The sequence below is a fragment of the Quercus lobata genome, chromosome 5 (genome assembly GCF_001633185.2).
Source record: "Quercus lobata isolate SW786 chromosome 5, ValleyOak3.0 Primary Assembly, whole genome shotgun sequence".
In the NCBI taxonomy this organism is placed as follows: domain Eukaryota; kingdom Viridiplantae; phylum Streptophyta; class Magnoliopsida; order Fagales; family Fagaceae; genus Quercus; species Quercus lobata.
This window is the reverse complement of record NC_044908.1, coordinates 43,362,881-43,383,152: the sequence shown is the minus strand read 5'-3', so window position 1 is coordinate 43,383,152 and position 20,272 is coordinate 43,362,881. Positions and strand designations below refer to the sequence as shown.

Genomic DNA, 20,272 nt, shown 5'->3' with positions numbered 1-20,272 from the left:
TTCTCTCTCTCAGTCTCAGTCTCTCTCTCTTCATCTCAGTTTCTCTTTATTAATATTTACCTTGTTTTTTGCTTTATCTGGTGTTGGTGTTGGTGTAAGGTGTTGGTGTTGGTGAGATTATTAATTGTCTTTTAGTGTTGGTGTTGGTGTCTTTTGGTAAGATATAATAAATTGGCTTTATTGATTGGCTCTAGTCTTGTGATTGGGGGCCATGGGGCATTGGAGCTTGTCTGTTGAATTGGGGGGTGGACGGGGGCATGGGGCCGGGTAGTGCAAGTGTGCAACCAATAATTAATAAATATGGTTGTGTGCTGTGTGCTAGTTGATTAGTTCAACTAATGGTCATAAAATATGTAATGAATCACTCTTTTTTAGACTTGGACTTAAGCTATACGGCCTATATATTTTTGTGCTACACAATTTATTGACTTTTTTTTTTTGTTAAGTAATAGTGTGATATTCCAAGTATCAAACAACCATAGTAATTAGTTGAACTAATTAATTTTGTTTGTTTGGGATATTAATTAACCAATAATTAATTGGGGAAAGCAACTAATAAACAATAATTAATAATTTAATTAACTAATACATTATAAAAGACAAAAAAATTAAATTATGTTATGCTAAACAACAATTAATAATTTTATAATTAATGAAACAACAATATAACAAATTATGGTTTATAAAAGACAAACAAATATTAATCACTTATCCAAAAAAAAAAAAAAGACAAACAAATTAATGAAACAACTAAACAACAATACATTTGGGAAAAATTCCTGGAGCCCCCATTGAAAAAAATTATAACCTGGAAAAAATTCCTGAAGCTGCCACTAGTTCCCAAGAACACCCTGAACTGAAAAAAAAAATTTATATATAATAATTAAATTTTTTTTATTTGTTTACCCTTTAAAAAAAATAGGAACACCCTCAATCAAAATTAGGAACACCTTCAAATAAACAAAAAAAAAAAATTATTTGTTTTACTTTCAAGCAGGAAAAAAAAAAAAAAAGGCCCAAAAAAAAATTTTTGAACTAAAATATGAAAAATAAAATAAAATTGTAATAGAGCAAGCCCACCAAGAAAAAAGCCCAACATCAATCGGTAAAGCAAACCCAATCTAAAGAAAAAAACAAGGTAAAGCAAACCCAACAGATTACAGTACCAAACCCATGGATTCTCAAAAAAAAAAAAAAAAAAAAAAAAAAAACCAAAACCCAATATACTGAAATCAGATTCCCAAAAACCAACGAACGACACTTGAAAGAAAGAAAGAAACATAACCTAATGTCTAAAGAAAAACACCTAACCCATAAACCCGATATACTGAGCTCCAGAACGGCAGAACCAACGGATCGCCGGATTGGAGATCAGATCGGTTTTCCTCACCTCGATGTGCTGCCCGAGTCCCGACGGCGTCGCCCCTCAACCTCAGGCCTCCTTGCTCCCTTAACCTCAAGGTATTTAATCTCAGTCTCAGTCTCTCTCTCTTCATCTCAGACTTCTCAGTCTCTTAGTCTCTCTCTCTTTATCTCAATCTCTCTCTCTCTTCATCTTAGTTTCTCTTTATTAATATTTACCTTGTTTTTGGCTTTATCCGGTGTTGGTGTTGGTGAGATTATTAATTGTCTTTTAGTGTTGGTGTTGGTGTCTTTTGGTGAGATACAATAAATTGGCTTTATTGATTGGCTCTAGTCTTGTAATTGGGGGGCCATGAGGCATTGGGTCTTGTCTATTGAATTGGGGGGTGGATGGGGGCATGGGGCCATGTAGTGCAAGTGTGCTGTGTGCTAGTGCTAGTGCATGTGTGCATTTAATAATTAATAAATATGGTTGTGTGCTGTGTGCTAGTTGATTAGTTCAACTAATGGTCATAAAATATGTAATGAATCACTCTTTTTTAGACTTGGACTTAAGCTATACGGCCTATATATTTTTGTGCTACACAATTTATTGACTTTTTTTTTTTGTTAAGTAATAGTGTGATATTCCAAGTATCAAACAACCATAGTAATTAGTTGAACTAATTAATTTTGTTTGTTTGGGATATTAATTAACCAATAATTAATTGGGGAAAGCAACTAATAAACAATAATTAATAATTTAATTAACTAATACATTATAAAAGACAAACAAATTAAATTATGTTAGGCTAAACAACAATTAATAATTTTATAATTAATGAAACAACAATATAACAAATTATGGTTTATAAAAGACAAACAAATTAATCACTTATCCAAAAAAAAAAAAAGAGACAAACAAATTAATGAAACAACTAAACAGCAATACATTTGGGAAAAATTCCTAGAGCCCCCATTGAGAAAAATTATGTTTCTTAAGGAACACCTTAAGAAAAATTCTTGAAGCCGCCACTGTCCCTTTCTATCTCATTCCTTTACGATCAGTTTGGGTTTCTCAAGTCTTAGATAGGAAAAACTTTTTATTTGGTAGAGAAGAAAAATGAGAAGATAAAAAATTATGTTTGTATAAATTTACTTTCATGCACTTAAGACATAATTTTTTTATATAGTTTATAAGAAAAAAAAAACTGAACATTTAGTATTAAAAGTAAAAAACCAACTTAATATATGGGTAATTTTTCATTTGAGCTTACTTTCTTTTCATAATGAAACCCCCAAATGGTGGCCCAAGGAAAAATCCTCACCAAAGTCACTCCCAAAACATTTTAACTATTCAGAAAACTAAAATAGGAATGTTAATAAGCATGATGTGATGTTTGTTAAGGTTGAACTAATGTGCACTAAATAAAAAAAGAAAAATTGGATAAATAGAAGGAAGAGAGATAAAATAGCCTCACAGTTTATTTTTAATTTTTTTTTTCTTCCTAGGAAGCTGTTCCTAAATTAAAAAAAGAAGAAAAAAAGTCAAAAAAAAGTTGGACACCTTACTGTGACCGTTAAGGTGTGGACCACCTTATCGGAAATCATGGGAAAATCTACGTTTCTTTGTTTCTGAAAATTATGTGCAATCACATATTTCTTTCTTCAATATTAAATATTATTTATTCAAATAGAAAAAAATATTATTTATTAGTTCCTGCTTTGAATTGTATTACTAGGTCGAGTTCATCAGGAGCTAAGGCAGCTGCAAAATTATGGATCTAGTTCATGGTTCCGGTACAAGTGAGTTGTTTCAAGCTCAATCTCATTTGTATAAACATATATTTAACTTCATAGTTTCCATGTCACTTAAATGTGCCCTTCAGCTCGGCATACCAGAAATAATCCACAATCATGGGAAACCTATTACTCTACCTGAGTTGATTTCAGCGCTTCAAATTCATCCCACAAAAGCTGGTTTTGTGCACCGGCTCATGCGCTTACTTGTGCACTCTGGTTTCTTTGTTACAACAAGAGTTCATATGAATCAAGAAGAAGAAGAAGAAGAAGCATATGATCTCACACCTTCATCTAGGATCCTCCTCAAAGATAATGTCACCAACTTGTCACCATTTCTTCTGGCAATTGTTGACCCAGTTTTTGTTTCTCCATGGCACTTCTTGGAGAGTTGGTTTCGAGGGGACAAAGTCACACCATTTGAGAGTGCACATGGGGTGGGCTTTTGGGACTATGCTGACCAAAACCCTGACTTTAATGACAGTTTCAATAAGGCAATGGCCAGTGATTCTGGAATGATGAACTTGGTTGTAAAAGACTGCAAGCCAGTTTTTGAGGGGTTGGATACACTGGTTGATGTTGGGGGTGGCACTGGAACATGTGCTAGGATCATTTCTGAGGCTTTCACTCACTTGAAGTGCACAGTTTTGGAGCTTCCACACGTCGTAGCTAATTTGCCAGATAATTCGAACTTGAACTTTGTTGGAGGTGATATGTTTCAGTCTATCCCTTCGGCAGATGCCATTCTACTTAAGGTTTGCATCATTTAATCCTTCCACTACCATTCTTTCTATCTCAAAATTTTACTGGTTTCTTTCTGGAGCTTGATCAACATATGTCTTTCATGGGTAACTACTAGGGGTGTCCACAGGTTGGGTTTGTGCCCAACCCGGACCTGACCCGAATTATTCGGGTGGAGGAAAATGTGGCCCAAAACCGACCTAGAGAGGTGGTTGGATTTTTCGGTTCGGGTCTTGTTGATTTCGAGTCTCGTCGGGTTGGTATTGGATTTATCACCGGGGATGAAATCTGGCCGAATCCGGCGGGATTTGGTTTGATCTGGCCGAAATCTTGCCAGATCAATCGAGATTTGGCCTAGATTTCGTGGGATAACGGTGAGATCTCGCCGGATCTGGTCGGAAAATCGTAATACTTTGCCGGAAAGATAAAGGATTTGGTTTAGGTCGGGTGTCACGGGTTTGGAAACCAAAAACCGACAAACGACCCGTGTGGGGTCGGGTTTGCTTCGTCAGAACCCGTGTCCGACCGCTGGAGTCGTCGGATCAGGTGGCAGCGGGTCGGACGCGGGTGGGTGGCCGGGTTGAGTGGGTCTCCAGGTCTGATGGACAGTCCTAGTAACTACTATACACTGGTTTCATCATATATGTTCATCTTATTAGAAATTGTTTTAGATTTCTAATTTTTCTTAGTGTAGAAGGAAACCAAAAAAAAAAAAAATATATATATATATAAATATATATATATATTTTTTTTTCTAAAAAAAATGATTCCCTTTTTTGGGAAGAAAATCTTATCTTTATTGGAAAAACGAATATTCCTTAATTATCAAGGAATAAAATATGTGATTTGTAAATAAGTTTTGCTACAAAGGATTTGGTGGAATAATCCTGGGGCTCTCCCAAAATAGTAATCTTGCGTGAGGAGTGATGTGATAGTGTTTTTGAAGTTGAAAATACCCCCATGTGTGAGGTAGTGAGTTCATTTATCATGTGAGAGCGAGGGAGGTATTGGATGTATTTGGGTTTTAGGCTGTGTTTGTTTGGAGGTAAAATAGGGTAGACAGAAAACTTTGAAGAGAAAATGAGAATAAAAACTTTTTTAGAGTATGTTTAGTTGGGTAGAAAGAAAGAAAAATAAATAGTGGGATTCAGGTGTTTTGTCTTTGGGTCTACCAAAAAGTTCTCTCCAAAATAGGGAGAAAACTAGGAGGGGAAAACTCATGAAATGAGCTTCCAAAAATACCCCTCACGTTGGACTTCACTTCTAATGTGTTGGTTTTTTTTTTTTTTCCTCTGATTTTGTCGAGACATATTGGCTTCTTTTTTTTTTTTTCCTTTGATTTTTTCTGGATGTGTTAGTTTTCTTCTTTTTCTTCTTCTTCTTTTTTTTTTTTTTTTTTTTTTTGGTGCTCATATGTTTATTTTCTCATTAATTTTGGTTGGTTTTTGTTTTTGTTCTTTTTTTAGAAAACAATTATGGGTCAATTTCTTATGCTATATATATATATATATATATTTTTTTTTTTACTTTAATGTAGTGTCCATGTATACACAATTTTTTTAAAGTATAATTTGTTACTTTTTTTATTTTATTTAATAGGGACATAATAATAAATTTATACAAACTTTATTTTCAATCAAACAAAAAAGCTTTCCATCCTTCCACTTTTACACCCCTTTGTGTTTGGGCTTTGGTTTATGTTTATGATGCAGAACAAATGTCCTTGGAATTTCTTGATTAACTGGACAATCAAAAACCATGTCGAAGGGGTGTAATTCAATAATTTTGTATTAATACTTATTATTGACCACCTAAGCTAATTTAGTTATTTCATTTTGACGTATTTTATTTGGGTAATTTGGTTTTTTAGCAAAGTCGTAGAAAACTGCCTTGTATTTTTGTAATTTTTATTTCTAGAGAAGCTTGTTAGAAAGCCTAAAAGGCTCTAATAAATATGTACTATTCTAGACCGGTTTCATCATACCGGAATAAAATACTTTAAAGAAAATTTCTCAAATTTTTGGTAGATATTCCAAGCTCTATTCCTTATATTCTCAAACGTTTTGTTAAACTAGAACTATATCTAGCCTTACTGCATTTCCGTTCTTCGTTAGTTTATGTTTATGAGGTTAGTATAAGTGTTATTTTAAGAGTCTACGAGTTTGATTCATGGATATACACACGTAATTGGTCAAACGATATTAAGTAATATTGTCTTGTGTGGACTTTTTTTTCTTGTTCATGGACATGTGCTTCCGCAACCTCAAATTCCAACAGCTCTCATGTTATGCACAAATTGATAGTCAATTTCAAACTTTGGGTGAAGTGATGATACAATGAGGAAGGGCACAATTTTAGAGAATGATTATACTCTTGGTTGTGTTATTTATGGTTAGCCTAAATAAATTACATCATGTTTTCATTGTCTTGATGGTGAAAATAACTAATTGCAGTTGGTTTTACACGCTTTGAGCGATGAACAATGCGTGAAGGTACTGAAAAAATGCCGAGAAGCTATTTCAAACAAAGGAAAGGAGGGAAAGGTGATCATCATAGACATAGTGATTGACGAGAAGAAAGATGAGCATGAAATTACCAGCGCAAAACTCTTTTTTGACACGTTGATGATGGTTGTGGTTACTGGAAGAGAGAGACACGAGAAGGAATGGGAAAAGCTCTTCGTGGAGGCTGGTTTCAGTCACTACAAGATAAAACCCTTATTTGGTTTAAGGTCCCTTATTGAGGTTTATCCTTAGCAGCAATGATGTGCTGTAATAAGATTTTATGGTCATTGAATAAATCATGTACTGTAAGCCTGAATGCCATGTGGATTAGTGTTAGCCAGGGAATTGAAGATGTGTCAATCTTGAAATTGCGTAGTCTTAAAACTTTCTTCAATAATTAAACCTATGAAATTTGTGTAAAAAAAAAAAAGAGTGCTGTAGTCAATTCTTATGTGTTGGACAAGACATTCGGGCTTGACCGATTTGTCCTATCTAATTATGCAACAGTAATGGGCCACCTCTCCATGTCAAAAATATATATAAGACCAAGTAGCTTGACCGAGATGCACAAGAAGCTTTGAAATAGATCTGCATTAAAAATGGATCGATTTATGATGAGGGGATGGATGGGTGAGTTGTTTTAGATTTAGTGTCATTTTTTATTCCAAAAAAGAAGGTTCAGTGTCATTTGTATAAACACATCTTTAGCTAAATTTGCAAATTAGTTAGGCATGCTTGACGTAAGACAATAAATCATATTAACAATTATAAAAAAATTGGTAAAATATATGCATCCATAGGTGTTATAAGAGCATTAGTATTGAGAGTTGTAAAACTCTCAAATTGCTATTTTACAACCTCAAAACGTTAAAATTCTTTTTTTTATTTTTTATTTTTTTATCTTGGTGTGCATGTAAGCCCAAAATTTTTTACAACCAAGCTATATGTGAATTCTTACTTATAGGAATTATAGCAAGTTGTTATAAATTATTTATTATAAAATATATTCTTTCCTATCTCTTCTTTTCCCATATGCTCTCTCTTCTCTCTGTCTCCTTTGACTCTTGCTCTTTCTCCTCCCTTTCTATCTCAACCCTCCACGGTCGGTTTGGGTTTCTAAAAAAAAAAGACCCCCAAAAAAAACCCCCACGGTTTATAAAATCACAAAAAAGACCCCCAAAAAAAACTGTAAATTAAAATTAAAAAAAAAAGTCAAAAAAGTTGGACACCTTACTGTGACCGTTAGGTGTGGACTATTATTCACCTACCGGAACTCATGGGAAAATATACTTTTCTTGGTTTCTGAAAATTTATGTGCAATCACATATACTTTTCTTCAATATTTAATGTTATTTTTTAGTTCCTGCTTTGACTTGTATTACTCGGACGAGTTCATCGGAGCTAAGGCAGCTGCAAAATTATGGATCTAGTTCATGGTCCCGGTACAAGTGAGTTGTTTCAAGCTCAATCTCATTTGTATAAACATATATTTAACTTCATAGGTTCCATGTCACTTAAATGTGCCCTTCAGCTCGGCATACCAGAAATAATCCACAATCATGGGAAACCTATTACTCTACCTGAGTTGGTTTCAGCGCTTCAAATTCATCCCACAAAAGCTGGTTTTGTGCACCGGCTCATGCGCTTACTTGTGCACTCTGGTTTCTTTGTTACAACAAGAGTTCATATGAATCAAGAAGAAGAAGAAGAAGAAGCATATGATCTCACACCTTCATCTAGGATCCTCCTCAAAGATAATGTCACCAACTTGTCGCCATTTCTTCTGGCAATGCTTGACCCAGTTTTTGTTTCTCCATGGCACTTCTTGGAGAGTTGGTTTCGAGGGGACAAAGTCACACCATTTGAGAGTGCACATGGGGTGGGCTTTTGGGACTATGCTGACCAAAACCCTGACTTTAATGACAGTTTCAATAAGGCAATGGCCAGTGATTCTGGAATGATGAACTTGGTTGTAAAAGACTGCAAGCCAGTTTTTGAGGGGTTGGATACACTGGTTGATGTTGGGGGTGGCACTGGAACATGTGCTAGGATCATTTGTGAGGCTTTCCCTCACTTGAAGTGCACAGTTTTGGAGCTTCCACATGTCGTAGCTAATTTGCCAGATAATTCGAACTTGAACTTTGTTGGAGGTGATATGTTTCAGTCTATCCCTTCGGCAGATGCCATTCTACTTAAGGTTTGCATCATTTAATCCTTCCACTACCATTCTTTCTGTCTCAAAATTTGACTGGTTTCTTTCTGGAGCTTGATCAACATATGTCTTTCAAGGGTAACTACTATACACTGGTTTCATCATATATGTTCATCTTGTTAGAAATTGTTTTAATTAGATTTCTAATTTTTCTTAGTGTAGAAGGAAACAATTTTTTTTTTCTGAAAAAAAATGATTTCCCTTTTTTGGGAAGAAAATCTTATCTTTACTGGAAAAAACGAATATTCCTTAATTATCAAGGAATAAAATACGAGATTCATAAACAAGTTTTGTGGAATAATCCTAGGTGGGGTTCTCGCAAAATAGTACTCTCGTGTGAGGAGTGATGTGATAGTGTTTTTGAAGTTGAAAAATACCCGCATGTGTGAGATAGTGAGTTCGTTTATTATGTGGGAGCGATGGAGGTATTGGGTGTATTTGGGTTTTAGGAGCGGTGTTTGTTATATTCGTGTGTTAGTTTATGTTTGTTTGGGCTTTGGTTTATGTTTATGATGTAGAACAAATGTCTCTGGAATTTCTTGATTAACTGGACAATCAAAAATTATGTCAAAGTGGTGTAATTCTATAATTTTGTACATTAATACTTATTAGACTCATCACATGTGCTGAAACTCTTTTTTTATTATTATTTTTAGTTTAATATAAATTTTCAATTTGAATTTATCTATTATTAGTGTTCGTTTGGCATGGCTTAATTTTGCCAGCTTATACTATTCAGTTTATTTTTGCTACTATTCATAGGTCTCATTGCACTTTTTGGTACTATTCATGAGTCCCACTATACTATTTCAGCTAACTTTTACATTTATCTATAGTACTTTCAGTAAAAAGTTTTCAGTTTCAGCAAAATAATCGGATCCCAAACAAACCTTTAGTGAGGTTACACATAAATGAATTTTTAAGAAACTAAAATTTAGGATTTGAAAATAAGTAAATGACTAGGTTTGGTGTACGCTAATTTTTAGGAAAAAAATGTATTAAAAGTGTTTGAGATATATTCAAATAGAGAGTATGCTAATTTTTAGAAAAAAAATTTATCAGATACATAGTGTTTTTTGTTTTTTAATTTTGTTGAATTACAATTTTAACCCTATTTTTTATTTTTTAAGAATAAGGATTATCTAATTAAATTAGGGGTGTTTTTGACATTTTTTGAAGTTATAACTAACTTTCTAAATTCTCTTAATATATAAAGATTATTGACCATCTAAGCTAAATTTAGTTATTTCATTTTAATGTATTTATTTGGGTTCTTTGGTTTTTTAGTAAAATTGTTGAAAACTGCTGTGTATTTTTGTAATTTTCATTTTTAGAGAAGCTTGTTTTCCCCTAAAAGGCTCTAATAATTAAATATGTACTATTCTAGACCGGTTTCATCATACTGAAATAAAATACTTCAATGAAAATTTCTCAAATTTTTGGTAGATATTCCAAGCTCCATTCCTTAAATTCTCAAATGTTTTGTTAAACTAGAACTATATCTAGCCTTACTGCATTTCCGTTCTTCGTTAGTTTATGTTTATGAGGTTAGTATAAGTGTTATTTTAAGAGTCTACGAGTTTGATTCATGGATATACACACGTAATTGGTCAAACGATATTAAGTAATATTGTCTTGTGTGGACTTTTTTTTCTTGTTCATGGACATGTGCTTCCGCAACCTCAAATTCCAACAGCTCTCATGTTAAGCACAAATTGATAGTCAATTTCAAACTTTGGGTGAAGTGATGATACAATGAGGAAGGGCACAATTTTAGAGAATGATTATACTCTTGGTTGTGTTATTTATGGTTAGCCTAAATAAATTACATCATGTTTTCATTGTCTTGATGGTGAAAATAACTAATTGCAGTTGGTTTTACACGCTTTGAGCGATGAACAATGCGTGAAGGTACTGAAAAAATGCCGAGAAGCTATTTCAAACAAAGGAAAGGAGGGAAAGGTGATCATCATAGACATAGTGATTGACGAGAAGAAAGATGAGCATGAAATTACCAGCGCAAAACTCTTTTTTGACATGTTGATGATGGTTGTGGTTACTGGAAGAGAGAGACACGAGAAGGAATGGGAAAAGCTCTTCGTGGAGGCTGGTTTCAGTCACTACAAGATAAAACCCTTATTTGGTTTAAGGTCCCTTATTGAGGTTTATCCTTAGCGGCAATTACGTGATGTACTAAGATTTTCATGATCGTTGGATAAATCATATATTGTAAGCCAGGGAATTGAGGTGTTGTCAGTCTTGAAATTGCGTATTCTTAAAACTTTCTTTAATATTTAAACCTATGAAATTTGTGTCAAGAAAAGAGTGCTGTAGTTAATTCTTATATTGTGTATTGTATTGCATTCTATTTAGTTGACGTGGTTTGTCTTGGATCCCACGTGGTCTGCTGTTTTCTTACGAGCATTAAACATTCAAATTTCTATCTAGAAATGCTTTAGGCATAAAAAAATTTACAACATTTGAATTGATAAGCTTTTACTGGTTTTCATTTGTGATTTTTTTTTTGTCTATAGACTATCTCTTCTCAGTGAGCAAATTTTTTGAATTCTATAATCTTTATTTTTTAATCGAAGTCCATAGATTCTATGCCTAACCAAAATAATCTGTTCTGTGCACACGTTTGCTGATGAAAACTCTAAGTTTAATAAATTTAAAGATAAATATTTATATTATCACCAGTTTTAGTTGTAGGAATCTAAAAACATGTGATCCGATTTTCTGAGAAATTATGAGAAAACATGGTTCCAAACCAAATCGGACCCTGCTTGTCATGCTCAGAGGATAGCTTAGTTAATGTAAAAAGCCATTTTTTTTTAACACTTTGATCCACACAGTCTCTCCAAATTCTGTGGAAGAAGTTCTGCGGTGAGATTCTCAATTTCTATAGGCGACAGTATAGATAAGTCTGTGTCTTATGAATGCCTTCACAACAAAAATACTGAATGTGAAATAGGGTAATTAGAAAATAAGTTCTTATTTATCCCGGTAGGTAGTATTATTTCTAATTTCAAATTGCTACCTAATTGATTAACAACATTTATATATAGTCAATGTAATTGAAAAGTCGTTCACAGTTGGTCATGCTAGTACTAGCTTATCTTAATATTAATATAGATATATGGACACAAGTTATCTAGATTCTAGAGGGCGGCGTGAAACATTAAATAAGGAAAATGTTCTCTTGTTCACATTCAATAATGGAGCTTTGTCAAGGCTCATGCCCAAACCTTTACCTTTGTGTAAAGGCTCAAATGTGGGCCTTATGTACAAAATTTCAGATTTTAACTTTGATATGTTTACTTTGGCAAGTCAAAGTCATATGGTAGATATCATATCTTAACCAATTTTGTCATTGAAGATGAGTTTTTCCTTAATGGCCATCTAAAAGTTCCCAAAAGAATTGGACCATGCCTCAGTTAATAATCTTAGAGGAACTCATGCTTACCATTTGAGGATACCTTCTTAGCATAAGTTTCTTTTTTTTATTTTTTTTATTTTGAGAAACACTTAGCATAAGTTTCAAGTGGGTTTATTATAACATTATACTTGTCTGGTGGTAGTGGTAGCTATTTCTTTCTTTATTTTCTATTTTCAAAATAATTGTTCATTACTTCAATGCATTAGAAATAAGCTAGTTGTCATTGCAGCCACTTGGAAGAAGTCAAAGTGGCCTTATTCAAATTCCAAACAGGAACGTGCAAGAACACACATGCAGTTGTGTCTATCTTGAAAATAGTATTCTGCTCTCTCTGTTTCTCTCTTAACAATGTTGAAAATAGAATTGTTTGATAATACTATGCATAAAAGTTAGTAAGAGGGGTTCTTTAATCATATCTTTAACAGATTTGGTTTGATGTTAGGATTCTGATACTGATTCTGATTCAGGTCCTGAAATCCATTTCAGTACTCCATTTCCATCAATCTGTATTTCAAAGAAGGAAAATTATGACTTTCCAAAAGGAGTACCTTGATCTATTTTTGGTCCCAAGTGGGTTGTTCATCATGTTTGCATATCATCTCTTCCTTCTTCACAGATATCTTAATCTTCCTCACACCACAGTAATGGGCTTTGAGAACAATGACAAAATAGCATGGGTTGAAAGAATTATGCAGGCCAGTATTAGTATATAACTCCTACTTCTTCCATCCTTTCTATTAAAGTTTAACCAAAACTCACCCAGTTTTTCTAATACTTATTAATTTGGTCATTGCAGATTGATAAAAGGGATGTTGGCACAGCTTTATCAGTGCTATCAACCAACACATCAGCAGCAACATTCTTGGCATCGGTCTCTTTAACGCTCTGTTCTCTCATTGGAGCTTGGATCGCAAATTCTTCCACTAGCTTCCTGAAGAGTGAGTTAATCTATGGAGACACAAGGTCATCTACCATGTCTATCAAGTACATAAGCCTCCTAATTTGCTTCCTCCTCGCTTTCTCGTGCTTCGTTCAGTCAGCAAGGAACTTTGTCCACGCAAACTATATAATAAGCACCCCAGATAGTGACATACCTGTGAGATATGTGGAAGTGGCAGTAATAAGGGGTAGTGATTTTTGGTCACTTGGACTAAGGGCACTTTATTTTGCTCTTAATTTGCTCCTGTGGTTTTTTGGGCCAATACCCATGTTTGTTTGTTCCATCCTTATGGTGATAGTCCTCCACTACCTTGACACAAATACTACTCTATTGCATCAGCATGTATCTCCTTCTAAACAGAAGGCCAAAAGGGTGGTTGTCTGAAATATCCAAAGCAGCCATGGCCCTTCAGCATGAATAAAAAGCAAATAGATTTCCAACATAAATTTTATGTTCTTAGCTCCGTTCACTGCTTTGAACAGTATAATGTCTCGCCCTCCTTTTTATTTATTTATTTATCTGGTCGACGTCAATATAGTTATTTAACGTCTCTGCAACACAAGCTAGATTTGCATCCTAAACCATGAGAGGATGCTACTATGTCTATGAACAGAGTGGAATGCAGAATCATGGTCCTAAATTCCATTTTCGGTGCCAATCACAATGGGGCAATTGTGTCAACATCACATTTAAATGTTTTATTCATGAATAATATGTTGCTTTTTTTTTTTGCGTATAAGATCGAACAAGAGGAAGTTTGCTGTTTTTACAAGTCATTCGATATATGGCGAGCAAAAGAGGAGAAAACCACTAATTTAGAAACATTTTTACTGTGACTTATCTAGTTTGGAGGTAGGGATTTTCTAAGAGCATCCGTGTAAGTAGATGTAAAACTTTTTGTCTATTTTGCAAAAAGATCTTACTTTTTTTATTTTTTTTTATACACTCATTTTTACAAAACACTAGTTTATCTATTCTATATCCTATTTTATTTAAATAATATTTTTCTTACCTTTTATTATTATTTCATAGCTATCCATGGCCCCACCAACTTTAACACACACGCCAACTCCAATAATATGTTTGATCTCTTTCTTCTTTCTTCTTTTTTCTTTTCCTTCTCCTGCTTTCTTCTTCTGCATTTTTACTTCTTCAGCGTCTTCTTCTTTCTTCTTCTTCTACTAATGCTGAAACAAGAAGTTAAAGAGAGAAAACTCTTTGTGGGTAAGCTTCTATTTTTATTTTTTTGAGAAGATGGTAGTTAAGTTTAAAAGAACAGAAATTTAATGTTTTGGTCTAGGTACATTGAAGAGGCTGTGATGAAGTACTCAAAGGCTTTGAGTTGCTGCTAAGGAACACTGAAGCCGCCATTAGTGACGCTTGTTCTTCTACTATTTTTGCATTTTCTTCTTCTTCTTTTGCAATTTGGGTTTGATTATTTATATGAGTTTGATGATTTTTTTTTTTTTTTTGAGGAGAGGGTTTGATGAATTTGGGATTTTGATTTAGATTAAGTTTGAAGAATTTTATGATTTGTTGTTGGATTTAAGAGAAAATAAAAGGAGAAAGAGGGCAGAGGAAGAGAGAGATCGGATAAGAGAGGAGAGATGAGAGACAAAAAATAAAATAGAAAGCCACAGTAAACGTGTAAATATACACGATCACTGTAGCAATTATGAATATTTTGACAACTTTGGCTTGATTGATACGGAAGATTTGTGGGGCAAAATGTGTAAAAGTTATTGCTTTTTGTATTTTGCAAAGTTTTACATCCACTAATGTGGATGCTCTAATGGTGATTTAGAAAACCATTCACTTGTATCATTAAAATAAGTGTAGGTTCAATGAATTTTCCTCCAAACCAATTTAGAGGAAGATTTGTCCTTGTATAATGCACAGTTATTTAAAAATCAAATATAAATTAAAGAATTTCACTTGAAAAGGATAGGACAAAGTTTGATTACATACTTGGTTGTAATCTAAATTACAACTTTATTCAATATTTTTTTATTGGATGTGAATTTTGACAAATTCACCATTAAATTACATTTTTTTTTATTCTCTATACTTGCAAAATTTCCAAAAGATCAATAATTATGTTATCAATCAATTGTTTATATTACAAGTTTTTTGTAGTTTAACATTATGTATAAAAAATAAATTTATAGATATTACAAGTTTTTGTAGTTTAACATTATGTATAAAAAACAATTTTATAAATCATATGGTAAATAATATCTGATTGACACAAATTTTAACGTGTGTTAAGAGCATAAATAGCATGCAATCCAATAGTTGCTAAACCATGCCGCCCAAGTATTTCCAGTGTAGAATGGTTTGGGTTGGTTTTGCTGTAGAACCAAATCTTTTAGGCTTAGTTTAAGGGCCCAGAGTGGGCGGATGAAATTTTAGCATCACAGCCCAACTGATGAAGTCTTGGGAAAATGCCTTTTTCTTGATTTTATTAGGTCATGGCCACGGGCTAGAGTTGTCTTTTGATAGTGTACTGCAACACAATCATGTAAATGTCTAATGATAGAATATATAATTCCATATGCAAATACAATCATAATAAATATTTATTAATAATTATCATAATTATTGAATTTCATATTTAGACAAAAAAAAAAAAAAAATCATATCATGTTAAACTTTCTTGTGCATTGCACAAGTTATCAACTAGTATTTTTTTTTAATAAATAAAATAAGTATTTGTTTGAATGTGAGAGTATTGAATGTTTCGATATTTATAAGTTATAATTATAAATAAAACATGGGCTATGAAGTTAACTATATTTAAGAGTTGTTTCAATGAATATTTTACCTCTTATCTTTATATTTTATTTTAATTCATCTTTTAATCGTTATTCAAGATGTATTTTTGTCCTTATTTTGTGTTTTTGAGAAATTAAATTTAAACTAAACTTTAAAGGCAGTTTTGGAAATGAAGAAAAATACATAAGGTGATTTACTAGAGAGAGACAGAGACACAACCAGTTTGGTAATGTTGTTCCAATAACGTTCTTTGTATTTTTTGGAATACGTGTGAGTGAAAAAGTGTGTGAAAATACGTATAATGTTGTTTAAACATTGAAAACTGTTGTTTAAAATACACTACCAAACAGCCCCGTACAACTACGCTATGACCTTGAAATTTAAACGGCACTTTTGTCCAGATTTCAAAATACACTACCATACAGTCCTGTACAACTATGCTATGACCTTGAAATTTAAACCGCACTTTTGTCCAGATTTTAAAATTTCAAGCAAAATTTATTAATTCATTCGCGTCAATTCTTTTTTGGAAGAACAAAAGAATCTTATTTTAAACAATATAAGAAGTGCAAAACTAAAGGTTGCATCTTCCAAATGGAAGAACATGTACAAACACAGCAGGTGTCTAACAAACAGTTATAGAACAATATCTACAAATATTTTGCTTACCAAACAAAGTGGAAAGAGAAAAGATAACAAAGAAGAAGCAAAAGGCAAGTAATCCCAATTTAACGAAAAAAAAATTATACAAGAATTTGATCTCCCACTCTAAGCATCTTAAATAGCACTAGGGCTTGTAACTCCATCACTTCAAGGGATGCTACAAACTAACAAACATCATCTTCTTTGTTCTGCAAAGGGTAGGTAACAGTCACAAGGATGTAATAATGATAACAGATGACGATGACGACGATGCAATATCAGAATATGTCCCAATTATTTGACACTTTAAGAGCATCCACATCAGCTCATGTAAATTCATCATCTATTTTACACTAAAAAAGTTACTTTTTCTATTTTACACATCTATCTTTACAAAATGCCCACAGCAGATCATCTATTATACAAGATATTTTATATAAATAATATTTTTATATTCTTTTTTTAATATTATTTAACCTACGCGTTCTTTTTCCCATCCCTTATTTTCTTCCTTCTTTCTTTCTTTTTCATTGTCTCCGCCGTTTCCTCTTTCTTTTCTTCCTCTTCTTTCTTCTTCTTTCTCTCACGGTCAAAACCCAGAAGCACTAGAGAACTCCATCAACACCACAGCCATCACAAGCACCACAACGCCTCTCCAATCCACCGATCTCCATCTCTATACCCATCAACAAGAACAACTTGTCCTGTTATATTCAACTAGTTTCTGAATCAACTCTCCCTCTCGGTCTAATCCACACCATCTTGGTCACAAGCACCGATCCACAGCTCCGATCAGGCAAGCACTGATCTCGACAGCTCCGATCCACAAGCACCGATCGGGCGAGACCCATACCCACGAGCTCCGATAAAGCGAGACCCACGAGCTCCGACATTCCAGTCAAGCACTGATTGTTTCGATAAGCTCCGATCTCTCTGTGTTTTTTTTTTTTTTTTTTTTAGCAAGTGTATCTCTGTGTAGATTTGTCTATGTAGATGTGTTTGGGTTAATTTTCTATTGATTTTGGGTTAATTTTCAGTTGATATTGGGTTGATTTTGGTTAATTTTTAGTAGATGTGTTTGGTTCATTTTCAGTTGATTTTGGCAGGCTGGTTGTTGTAATGGTTGGGGAAGAGTAGTAGTTTGATAGAGGAGAGAGAAAATAAAATAAAAAAATGGTTTACACGGTGAACAGTAACCGTGTATATATACACGGTTACTGTTCATTTACACAGCCGGGTGTAAATTATACACAACTTTACACCCACTGATGTGGGTGTTATTTTGCTCAAAATGTGTAAAACTTGCACCTTTTTCTATTTTAGAAGACTTTACATGAGCTGATGGAAATGCTCTAACTAAGCAATAGCATTCCTCCTTTCAAAATTTTATTTCCTTGATCAAATAGTATAAAACTGCATTGGAACAAAATTTCTTATCACACTATAGCATAAAACAGGGACATTAAATGAAGTCCAATCATAGAAATAAACTAGCCTCTAAACACGCACTACATGTGTGTTCAAAGGCTCTTTTGGTTTTTAATTAAAAATCAATTTGTGTTTCTATATTGTATTTGTTGTTCTTTTTTTGTATTTATATAAATACAAAATGACCATGTACATCAATTCCTATATATATATACACACACCAGTTATAGTATAGAAGAATGTTCAAGTATTAAAGACACAAATACAAATATGCGAGAAAAAAATTACCTCTATATATGTCTCAATGAAAAAGAGAGGGAAGGAAGAGGACATTTATTTATGTTTTGTTTTGGGCCTTTTTTTAAGGATATGGATGAGAAGTTATAGTTTTGGTGGAGATTTTTTTGTCTTCGTTTTTTTTGGTGTAATTTTACAAAGTTAAACTCTACATGAAACTTACTCCAAGAAGAGGGTATTGGATTACATAGACTATCATATGGATGAATAATGAATTTATCTTCACTCGAATATTGCTCTAGTTCAATGAATGCATCATATTAGAAATCAAAAATGTTTTGCTGAACCTAAAAACATTAAAACCATGTTCATTGCTACCTTTGCACCATTTCATTCAATGGTCTTACTCCATTTCAAAAGCAAATAAAGTATATGTTAATAGTTTTTGATTTGATAGCCATGCATGTTGTGTATAAGAATAAGCGATTAGTTTGACTTCTGAACTTTTGTTTCCAGGAAAAGCTTCTGCCTCATGCTCAGGCAATGAATGAATCCTACCAAATTGATTAACTCTTTGTGGGGACCAAGATTCACCATGGTGTCAATATGCACCATGAGACTTCTTGCAATGGTCAACCAAAACTAAGAGATTTCTTACATGTAACAAAGTTTGTTTGTTTTTTTTGTTTTTGTTTTTTTGTACATATCACAAGGTTTAGGTGAAAGTCATATTATAATTCTAAAATGGATAGAATTTTCATCTAAAACAATTTGGAGGATAATCCTTCCTACTTACCGTGTGTCAATAAAAATGACCATCGATGTGGGTTGTTAATTATATAACTTGCTGTTTCTCAAAAAAATGATATAAATTGTTTAATGATCATGTTACTTATTTAACCAATTTAATAATGATTTAATAAATGTGGATGAATTGTTGATCATTTAAACAGTTATATCAACTACTGTAACATCTGGGTGAGTTGGTACCTCCCCAGGCACTAAGTGTTTGGGAGAGCGGGGAAAGGACATGGACTCGAGCTACAGAAACAACATATTTAGTATGTAACTATATCTAACCATCTCAAAAAAAAAAAAAAAAAAAAAAAAAAAAAAAAAAAAAAAAAAAAAAAAAAAAAAAAGAAAAAAAAGAAAAAAGCTATATCATAGGAAGCAAGAGATTCTTCTAAACAGTTTGGAGAAAACTTTGTAAAAGCATTAGTTCAGTACAAATGAAAGACTAATAATAATAATAATAATACTATTAAGATATATACTAAGTGGAATAAATTGTCACATCATAGCCACGAATTTTGTTGCCTTACAATTAATATGGTATGGATTTCAAAATAGAAAAATAGAAATGTGGCTTTACACAAGGGCAGAGTCAAAAAATTTATTTTGGGAGCCAGATTTTAATATCAAAATATAACCATACACACACACATTTATATATATATATATATACATGTATGTATAGATGTTTATATACGTTTTTGCTTAAAAAGTGTTAGTAAAAATTGTATTATGCTTTATGAGAAAGGAGTAAATTAACACTTCATTCAATGGCTTTTAAACTTCCTAGTTTTGCATTTTTTTTTTTTGACAAGGAACTTGCATGATGAGTTTTAATTAGATATAATTCTTTCATATAAAGTTGTATAAAGCTCAAAATGAAATTGTGATACAAAATCAAGAAATTCAAAAACTTAATTTTTGTACTAAAAAGATCTCATAAATTAGGCACTTATTAACATTAGATATCAAAATATAACTATATGCACACACATTTATATATACATACATGTATGTATAGATGTTTATATACGTTTTTGCTTAAAAAGTGTTAGTAAAAATTATATTATGCTTTATGAGAAAGGAGTAAATTAACACTTCATTCAATGGCTTTTAAACTTCCTAGTTTTACATTTTTTTTGGCAAGGAACTTGCATGATGAGTTTTAATTAGATATAATTCTTTCATATAAAGTTGTATAAAGCTCAAAATGAAATTGTGATACAAAATCAAGAAATTCAAAAACTTAATTTTTGTACTAAATAGATTTCATAAATTAGGCGCTTATTAACATTAGATAATTTTTGTTTTCTTAAAAGTTCGAATATTTTAAATTTTAGAATTTAAAAGATCTAACATGTTAGACTTATGGTTAAATGATTAAATTCATTATTTCTTAATAAATTAAACTTTTGAGA

At 32.6% G+C, this 20,272-nt stretch overlaps 3 protein-coding genes across 4 annotated transcripts; all 3 read left to right on the top strand.

Moving 5' to 3' along the window:
• Nucleotides 1-3,025: 3,025 nt before the first annotated feature.
• LOC115988493 (trans-resveratrol di-O-methyltransferase-like) lies at nt 3,026-6,770 on the top strand. The gene is made up of 2 exons (XM_031112065.1): nt 3,026-3,896; nt 6,336-6,770. The coding sequence occupies exons 1-2, from the start codon at nt 3,120-3,122 to the stop codon at nt 6,636-6,638; spliced, it is 1,080 nt and encodes a 359-aa protein (XP_030967925.1). The 5' UTR covers nt 3,026-3,119; the 3' UTR covers nt 6,639-6,770.
• A 929-nt stretch (nt 6,771-7,699) lies between these two features.
• On the top strand, nt 7,700-10,975 carry LOC115988352 (trans-resveratrol di-O-methyltransferase-like). The gene is made up of 2 exons (XM_031111883.1): nt 7,700-8,583; nt 10,471-10,975. The coding sequence occupies exons 1-2, from the start codon at nt 7,807-7,809 to the stop codon at nt 10,771-10,773; spliced, it is 1,080 nt and encodes a 359-aa protein (XP_030967743.1). The 5' UTR covers nt 7,700-7,806; the 3' UTR covers nt 10,774-10,975.
• A 1,156-nt stretch (nt 10,976-12,131) lies between these two features.
• LOC115992965 lies at nt 12,132-13,701 on the top strand. 2 transcript variants are annotated; one of them, XM_031117219.1, is made up of 3 exons: nt 12,132-12,354; nt 12,505-12,732; nt 12,834-13,701. In XM_031117219.1, the coding sequence occupies exons 2-3, from the start codon at nt 12,565-12,567 to the stop codon at nt 13,359-13,361; spliced, it is 696 nt and encodes a 231-aa protein (XP_030973079.1). In that variant the 5' UTR covers nt 12,132-12,354; nt 12,505-12,564; the 3' UTR covers nt 13,362-13,701. The 2 variants fall into 2 exon arrangements, with proteins under 2 accessions (XP_030973079.1, XP_030973078.1); XM_031117218.1 differs by having other exon boundaries at nt 12,132-12,732.
• The last annotated feature ends 6,571 nt before the right edge of the window (nt 13,702-20,272 follow it).

Excerpts from the sequence above, each read along its gene's own strand:
- LOC115988493 (XM_031112065.1), top strand. The coding sequence starts at position 3,120 with ATGGATCTAGTTCATGGTTCCGGTACAAGTGAGTTGTTTCAAGCTCAA. Across the intron at positions 3,897-6,335 it reads CAGATGCCATTCTACTTAAG|TTGGTTTTACACGCTTTGAG; the intron begins GTTTGCATCATT and ends AACTAATTGCAG.
- LOC115992965 (XM_031117219.1), top strand. The coding sequence starts at position 12,565 with ATGACTTTCCAAAAGGAGTACCTTGATCTATTTTTGGTCCCAAGTGGG. Across the intron at positions 12,733-12,833 it reads GGGTTGAAAGAATTATGCAG|ATTGATAAAAGGGATGTTGG; the intron begins GCCAGTATTAGT and ends TGGTCATTGCAG.
- LOC115988352 (XM_031111883.1), top strand. The coding sequence starts at position 7,807 with ATGGATCTAGTTCATGGTCCCGGTACAAGTGAGTTGTTTCAAGCTCAA. Across the intron at positions 8,584-10,470 it reads CAGATGCCATTCTACTTAAG|TTGGTTTTACACGCTTTGAG; the intron begins GTTTGCATCATT and ends AACTAATTGCAG.